This window comes from Calonectris borealis, chromosome 4, assembly GCF_964195595.1.
Source record: "Calonectris borealis chromosome 4, bCalBor7.hap1.2, whole genome shotgun sequence".
NCBI classification, from domain to species: Eukaryota; Metazoa; Chordata; class Aves; order Procellariiformes; family Procellariidae; genus Calonectris; species Calonectris borealis.
In genome coordinates, this window is record NC_134315.1 from 83156033 (window position 1) to 83164947 (window position 8915).

The following is an 8915-nucleotide window of genomic DNA, read 5'->3' on the forward strand; positions in this document are numbered from 1 at the left end:
CATAACCAAACGGCTTACAATCAACTGCCGTATTATTGTCCATCATCTGAGCTATCCAGTAAGAAACACGCTCCCAGCCAGTAGTGAGTGTCAAGTGGGATGTGTTCGTTTAACCCATTTCACTCGAACAAGGTCAGCGAGGCTTTTCCAACCTCAGCAATGCAAAAGCATCAGCATTCAGTGCCGGTCTCAGTCCCGCAGGTACTTCAGCAGTCACTTAATGTTACCTGAGTGTGTTTCATTAACTTCAAGAAGTAAGTTTTCGGGGTGAGAGCTGACATTTCTCAGGAGAAAAACCTCTATTTTTTCAGTCAAAGCTAAGCTTATAGTAAGCAAGCCGATACCTCCAAGGGTGTTTAAATGAAAATATGATATCGTGGAAAGCCTCCTGCTTACGCCTTAGTCCATTAAACCAAAACAACACTTTCATAGAGTGTTGTCATTTGCCACTGTTATTTGCTTGGATTTTTTATCTTCACAATCTGCCCTCCTCTCTTATTTGTGATCACAATGATATCATTATGCTCCATTCATTTCATCTCAACTGCTTCAGCTGAGAGCGTGCTGCTATCAAACACAGTTGTGACTGCAATTCAGGGCTCATCAGAAAAAGAGGAATAAAGGTATTTATGCCTTGAAGAACTGTACCAAAAGCACGTGCAAAATGATGAAATACTAACATGAGCCTTACCCTCCTCCCAGCACCTGTACCCTACTCAGATGAACACCACTGATGGGATGTAGCCACACTCTCCTACAGTATACACCGCAGGGGAAACCAAAAGCAAGATGTGGCAGAGCGTGTAGCGCGGTTTCTCTTGCTGTGCCACGCAAGCAACCCAAATCTTGGCACACGGGAAGACTTTTCTGATACATTGCCTAAACTGTAACTTTTAACCTAGACACACAAAAGTTTCTTTTAGGGCTGCTCCCACCAGTCCAGAGGTTACAGTTTAGCAGTCCTGCAGCTCCACACGGCAATTCATCCTGCAAACCTGCATGATAATGTACTGCGGCAGAAACTAACGGTTCAGAGTCAGCAATCCAAAAGCACAGACCTGCGTAGCTTGCTCACTCGAGCGCAACGCGGCTGCACGCGTCCACTCCTGCATGTGTTTGCAGGGTCCGAACCTTAAAAGTTATCCTAAGGTTTCGTGTTACCGGAACAGAAGTCACAAGCCCGTACACACCACCTATTGCAATCTCTGCCCAGGGTTTGTGAAGGTTGCACTGACTGCTGGGTTTGCAGCGGGCTGGAGGATATTCCAGCTGCCTAGATGACAGGCAGCTAAAAATATTTATGGATACCTGGGAGCCTGCAGTAGAGATGATTTCTGGAGCATGACTTATGGGCCTGATCCAGACCTCTTTAAAGCCAGGGAGCCTATGTTGAGCTCAGTCCCTCCATGCCTCTGTTCCCTGACTGGAAGACAGAAAAAACAGCACACCGTCTCTCCCACACTTTCCACCCAGTATTCACTCCTCAAACTCCTTGGGTCAGGGGATGCCATTTGTTTGGTGTATACAGGGCACGTTGCCCACTGGAGCACTGATCTTATCCATCCCTCTCAGCTGTAATGTACACACTCGTGGTAAGAGCACTAGCAACACAAAACAACATTAGATCCCTGCTCTGGTACAACCTGCGTCTGACCTACCTCCGCCACGCAGCGAATACAGAGATGATACGAGATACAATTTGATTTCAGGCACTCTTGGTATTTGTGTGTGGTTGTCGTACATGGGTACAATCCCACACACTTAAAATAACAGCTACCCTGAACCACATCGCATTCATGTATCTTTATTGCCAGTTTTCCTAACTCACAGAATCACAGGGCGGTTCATGTTGGAAGGCACCTCTGGAGATGGTCTGGACCAGCCCCTGCTCAGGCGGGGTCACACAAAACAGGATTGCATCCAGTGGAGCTTTGCATGTCTCTGAGGATGGAGACCGCAACCTCTGCAGGCAACCTGCTCCAGTATTTGACCGCCCTCACTGTAAAAGGGTTTTTCCTCACACACAAACGGAATTTCTTGCATTTCGATTTGTGCCCATCGCCTCCTGTCCATTCACTGACATAATGACCGATCAAGTGCTCTTTCTCCTCACCGCACGCCAGCAAATTAGCCTCGCACTTCTCAGAGCATTAGCAAGGCTCCTCCAGCCCCTCTGCCCCGCCTCCTTCACCGCCGCCGTTTCTCACCGCTGCCACCCCAGCCGCGCAGCCCCGCGGGCCGCCACCCCGGGCAAAGGCAACCGGGGGGTGGCGACCCGGCGGCGAAGGAGCAGGAGGAGGCGGGGAGGCCCGGCGCGGCAGGAGGCGGGTTTCCCCGCCGCGGCAGCGCCGCGCACCTGGGTGCAGCGCCGAGCACCGACGTGCAGCACCGAGTCGGAGTACCGAGGGACGGCAGGCCCGGAGCATGGCGCGGGAGCTGAGCCAGGAGGCCGTGCTGGACTTCCTCTGGGCGGCCGGGGGCCGAGCCCCCAACACGGCGCTGCTCCGCCACTTCCAGCGCTTCCTCCGCGACCCGGCGCTGACGGAGCAGCAGCGGCGGGAGCGCCGCGAATACTTCAAGAGCCTCGTCAATTCCCTGGCCACCGTCCACCCCGCCGCTGCCCCCGGCGCCTCCAAGGACATCGTCCTCCGCCGCAGGTACCGCGACCTCCTCGACGAGGAGCTGCCGCCGCCGGAGGAACAGCAGGAGCAGGAGGAGGAAGAGAAGGAGGCGCCGCCGTCCCGACGCGACCCCGACCGGCGGCGCGGCCCCCCAGGGGAGGCGGCGGAGAAGAAGGGGCGGCCCGGCGGGGGGCAGCCCCCGGGGGCCGCCGTCGCGGGGGGCTGCGCCGCCCGGGGCCGCGGCGGACCCTGCTGCGAGTGCCGCCGGGCGCGCCGCGCTGCCGCCGCCCCCCCGCCGGGCCCCGGGGCGCCGCCCCCCGCCGGGCCGCCCCGCTCCCGCTCCCCGCCGCCGGCTCCCGCGCAGCCGCCCCCCTACCGGACTCAGCCGCTGTCCTCGGGTCCCTGGGCGCTGCACCCCCCCGGGCCACCCCGCTCCCGGCCCCCGCCGCTGCCGTCGGGTCCTGGGGCGCTGACCCCCGCTGGGCCGCCACGGTCCCGATCGCCGCCGCTGCCTCCCGCCGGGCCGCCCCCATGCCGGACCCTGCAGCCGCCCTCTACCAGACCGTCCCGGTCCCGGTCCCGGTCCCCACCGCTGCCGCCGGGGCCCGGGGTGCTGCATCCCACTGCGTCAGCCCCGTTCGGGTCTCTGCCACCACAACGCCCTCGAGGGCCGCCCCCAACCCTGTCCCTGCCACTGCCGTCGGGCCCTGGCGTGCTGCCCCCTGACAGGCTGCCTCAGCCCCGGTCTCCACCACAGACCCCCGCGGGGATGCCCCTACCGAAGGCCCCACCACTCTCAGCAGGCCCAGGGGAGCGGCCGCCCACCGGATCATCCCAGTCCCCACTGCTGTCGTCGGGCCCCAGGGTGCTGTCCCCCACCGAGCTGCCCCTATCCCAGGCCCCACAGCCACCCCTCGCCGAGCCACCCCCACCCCGGTCCCTGCCGTTGCTGTCCGCCCGAGGGGTGCTGCCCTTGTCCCGGTCCCTGCAGGCACTCCCCGCCAGCCCCTCCCCATCCCCACGGCTTTTATCAGGCCCAAATGTGCCACCCTCCACCAAGCTGCCTCCATCACAGTCCAGGTCCCTGCAGCATCTCCCCACCAGGCCATCCCCATCCCCGCCGAGGGGACCCAGGGTGCTGACCCCAAATGGACCAACCCAATCTCAAACCCTGCTGCTGCATGCATTCCAAACCTTGCCACCGCCATCAGGTCCTGGAGTGCTGCCCTCCACCAGGCCACCCCCATCCCAATCCCCACCACAGTCCCCCACCCAGCCACCCCCATCCCAGTCCTTGCTGCCAGCACAGGGCCCCGCAGGGCCCCAGGTCCCAGAGAGCAGCCCCCCAGCACCGCTGCCTGTCTTCAGGAGCATCAGATGCCAGCTTGCTTTGTTGGAGGTGCAGGGCATCACCCCATCCCTGCCAGATGACTGTGGGCGGCAGCCCCGCACAATGCCCTCCAAGAGCTCCCCTAGGAATGTCGCAAGCCGGGGGCTGTCAGTGCCACTGGGGCAGCGGGAGCACGCCTGGCTAGTGGCGGTGTCAGCGGGATGCTGGGCTCGGGTGCGGGGGCTCTTCCTGGAAGAGCCGGAGCTGGCCCTGCAGCGGGACTTCATGTCAGGCTTCACAGTCCTTCACTGGCTGGCCAAGCACGGTGATGGGCCGGGCCTGCAGGAGCTGGCAGCGGCGGCGCGGCAGGCTGGGCTGGCCCTGGACGTGGACGCCCGCTCGGGCTGCGGGTACACTCCGCTGCACCTGGCTGCCATACACGGCCACCAGCTCGTCATCAAGGTGCTGGTGCTGCAGCTGGGATGCCAGGTGCAGGTGCGGGACAGCAGTGGACGCCAGCCCTGGGAGTATCTGGGCAGCTCCACCTCGGGGGAGATCTGGCAGCTCCTGGAGGCACCCCGAGGCACGATTATGTTCCCCACGCAGCCCCTGGCCCGCAGCGTGTCCTCTGTCAGCAAGGCCTCGCTGCCCACTGGCAGGGCAGCACTGCCTGCCTGCCTCAGACCGCAGCACGGCCATGGGGCAGCATCCCACCGAACCGGCAGCGAGAGTGACTGAGAGACAGCTCCCTGGCATCCCGTGCCAGTGGAGATGGGACCTTGGTGGCCATCCCGCAAGAGGAAGCCAAGCAGGCGGAAAAAAAGCTGTGAAAGAGATTGAACCTATTGAAGAAAATACTTTTAAATTAATCCATTGAACCGTTGTCTGAGCCTCTCTGCCCTCCCTCCCATTTCTCGCTTTTCTACCAGTGAGAGGATGCAACGACTCTGCCGGAAGCACATCTGAACACTTGGTAGGCAAGTCCTATGCACCCCACAGGGCAGGCGCCAGCCGCTGGATGCAATCACTATCACCACTGGTAGGGGGACCATGGGTTTGGGGTCTCAAACTCCAGTGTGAAGCTCACAGCCTGGCCCCAACCAGGGCGGAGTGCTTGCTTTTGCTTACAGCGACAAATTGTTGTTGGTCCTGGGGTTTGCAAAACACTTGTTTATACCGCCTAAATTCTGGGGAGTAGCTAAGACTGCGTCCCTTTTTAATCCCAGCAGATTAAGGACGAGTCCCGCTTTTAAAAATGCAGCTGATCAAGGTCCAGCCTTCCAGCAAGAGTCCTCAGAGAGCAACTGGCTGTGGCAAAGGGCGGCAGCTGGAGAGCCCCGAGTAGTGGAGGGTGTAACACACCCACTCCATTTCTCAGCCCGTCTTGCCCATCAGCCCATGCAGAAAGGAATGCAGGGCAGCACCGCAGCCCTGCTCCTCCCCACGACTGCCCCAGGCTGCCCGGCAGCACCGATACCGCCCTCTCCTTCCCGCACCTCCAGTCCCTTTCCTCACACCGCAGGACTAGGAAGCGGTACCCACGTTGTGGCTAGAGCCCCGTTCCCATGCCTGGGGACGGAAAGCGTTGCTGCAGGAATCTGATTTGGGCAGAAAAGGAGCTGTGCCGTGGTACGGGTCCCAAACTTGTAGGGCGAAGGCAGTTTCGTAATCAGAGCTGCATTTCCCCAGAGACCCCAGCCCTAAATTGCGTCATAGGTGCTTATGTGATGAGAGTGGGTGGGATTGGGGGTCCACGTGCAGGGACGAGATGGCCAGTGCAAGTCATTCCTGAGAGCTTACAAATAACAAGCTGGCTTTAGGAATCTCACTGGAGTATGTGGGTCCCACGATGTACTCTGCTCTCTGATTTAGCATAAATGACCCTCTCAACAGTCAAAAAATGCAATATGTTCATCTTGCACCTAATCTGGCTCTCCTATAGATCCTTTATGAAGGCAGGAAGAGAGCTAAGATACATGAGACAGGGATAGATCACTGCCTAGTTGATGCTCCTGCTGCTGGGTGACCCCAGATATAGGACCAGTGGGTGTCAGTGCTTGTGAAACTAGGGCTGCTGACTCTGCTGCAGCGGGATGCTTTGGGGCAGACCAGTGCAGTAGGTGGGACTGCTCACGTATTTGAGGCATGTGCCTAAATGCCTGCAGTTTCGGGGAGGAACGGGAATCAGGGTAGCAGAACCTGACCCTTGCATAACACGCATGCTGGGGAATGCCTCGAGTCCTTGCTCAAGCACTAATTGAGGTCTCCGCTTTGCTTGGGGTTTATTTGAGGGAGGAACTCTTTGAGGGAAGCTACTCTGCCTGACTCTGTGGCCACAAAAGGTTGTGGCCTTTTCCCAGACTGGTTTTCTCCTTTTAGAGGGGAAAGAGCTCAGTAAACCCAGGCAGTGTCTTGCGAATGATCATTCCTCTCTGAAGGGACAACACAAGCTTGACCTCATAAGAAATTCAACTCTGATGCGGCCTCTGAGCCATTGGCATGGACACCTGGAGGGCCCTCCGGGACCCCTCCACAGCCGGAGGAATCCCGTCTATCTCCCTTCCTCTTAGGTCCAGCTAGGTGCTATAGCCTAGATCAGCACGAACATGCAAAGGGGCTATTGCCTGGTAAAACGCTGAAGTCTTTTCCACGTCATTCAGAGCCATTGCCACAACTCACATCACGCACCAGGCTCCCTCGGGAAAGGGCTCGCTAAAGCCTTCCATGAGCCTCGGCTAGAAGATCTTAAAAGCAACCTGTTGACAGGGGGTATCAGGGATGCCACCAGAGCCTTCGCATACAGCGAGCTTCAGGGAAGAAACCCCAAATGAAAGAAGTTTGTGAGCTGACTAAAGCTGTCTGGTGGGAAGCATACCTTTGCTCCACAGCCATCTACAGCTCCCAAAGAATAAGGTTTTCCCCTCAGTGTCTCCAGTGTTGCTAAGACAAAGACTGAGAAGGACAGTGCTACGTTGGGATTCTCATTTTACAGCCTTTCCATGACCTTTCTCCGTGACGCAAATCTAAGTAACGCTTTTTTTTTCTGCACGCTGTTGCAGACCTTGTCTGTCATCTTTTTCAGAGCAGTTTTCTCTCCCTAGCGGTATTTAGTTCACCAGTCTAACAATGAGCTGTGAAATCATTTTGTGACCACTGTTTGCTCGCCTGTTGAGATGACACAGACAAGCTGGTTTCTCCAATTTTTAAATTATAAAGTAACCCTTAGGAAGTCTGAAACTGCAAAAAACCTTTCCCTACTGGATCCGTTCACTCTGATTTATCACCCTAGGATTACTTAGGAGTTCTTGGACTGCTAACATTGGTAATACTGCATAGCTCCTACAGCACACTTTTTAAAAACAGTCAGTCACTGCTTGTAGGAATAACCACTCTTTTAATCCACAGAAAGCCTCATCCTCCAAGTTTTCTGCCGGTGAAATAAGCAACGGACAGGGTGAGACCCATCTCCAGCCCATTGTGGAAGGCAGGGCCAGATCTTTCATCAGCTGTGCCTGGAGGAATCACACTGCTGCCTGGAGCATCAGGCAGGCAGGGCGATGCAGGCACCATAGGTCCAGTACCCCAGGAATAATCCACCCCTGGATACACACACATGCCACCTGAGCATCTCCGTTTCAAAGCGCTGCTGACCTCCTCGCTACTTACTCGTCAGCCTGTCTGGCCCCTTCCACACCCGTGCACGCTGCTGTTTCCTCATTGCAGGTGGACGTGGCTCCTTGCCTCACACCCAATCCAGGCATCTGATTTTGCACCACCCTGAAACACAGGACATGTCATGGATTAATGCACAGCAGGACTCTGCCCTCTCCTCTCATTGCTTTTGAAAACATACCTCCCACTCGACAGCTGATGATGATAAAGTCCACCCCTCTGCCTCCAATGCTTATCTCTAACCAACTGCTTTGTACTCCAAAAGCCACGTTTTTCGAAGGAGGGGGGGTGTTTTTTCAAGCAGTAGCCTTTGCCTACCATTTGCTGTCAAGCCTGTGAACTCCGAGCCTTACAAATTTATGGTAAAGGTAACCCTGAAAGCACAGTACCCTCCTTCTCACCACCTCCCAGCTCCTGGGGCACATGCTTTCACACCCACTCATGAGATTGCTAAAAGGGGACAGCACAGCAAAGCTGGATGTTGATCTTGATTCACGCAGCTTCTGTTACGGTCTCCATTATCTTCCCAAATTGCGGCTCTGATTAGACTCGGGCTGCAGCCTTTACTAGCAGAACTTGCGCAGGTGAGCTGGCAGTCTGATGCAATTGCTCAGCTATTAATGAAATCTCTTTGTTAGTCACCAACTGTCCTTTGCCTATAGGGTCTTTGACACTTAAGCCCAATAGAATGGCTTCTTAAACCACGGGAGTTTGCAAAGCTAGTGCTTAAATAAGCAATCATTTAAGCTGAATGGTGTAAACCCAGCACAGAAGGGCGAGTGTGTCAATTTGAGTCCCATTTTGTGGCAGAGCTATTCTTTGAAGGTATGAAGCTCCTCCCACTCAGCAAATCCAAGCTTTCCATCTGAGAGGAGCTTCCCATCTACAAACACACCAAATGTACACTAAGCTTCCCAATCTGAGAGCAGCAAGCTGGCAAACAATTGCCATGCTTCAGTCCTGTTTTTTTACAAGCCTCTAGACAAGGACCGAAGGCTAGGGCAACCGTGGGATCCCAGCTCAAACAACCCAAGAGGCGTTCATGCAGTTACAGAAGTGTTCCGGGGCAAAGCAGATGAGCAATACAGCAGCACATCGCTAACTTAAGCTGATGGCCAGGACATCCTGTGAATCGCAGTGCTTTCTGAAGCAGCGAGAAAGAGAACTTGTAGAATTAAAAAAAAACACATCCAAGAGTCCATCACACAAAATGCACTTTTTTCCTACTGTGACAAATGCCATTTGACTTAAATAGTTTATCTACAACTCCACAGTGAGAAGAATGTCTTGCA

General features: G+C 56.1%; 1 protein-coding gene across 1 annotated transcript; it reads left to right on the plus strand.

Annotated features, from left to right (window-relative positions):
* Window positions 1-2424: 2424 nt before the first annotated feature.
* Window positions 2425-4689, plus strand: SOWAHB (sosondowah ankyrin repeat domain family member B). Its single transcript, XM_075150645.1, has 2 exons — window positions 2425-3840; window positions 3898-4689. The coding sequence occupies exons 1-2, from the start codon at window positions 2425-2427 to the stop codon at window positions 4687-4689; spliced, it is 2208 nt and encodes a 735-aa protein (XP_075006746.1).
* The last annotated feature ends 4226 nt before the right edge of the window (window positions 4690-8915 follow it).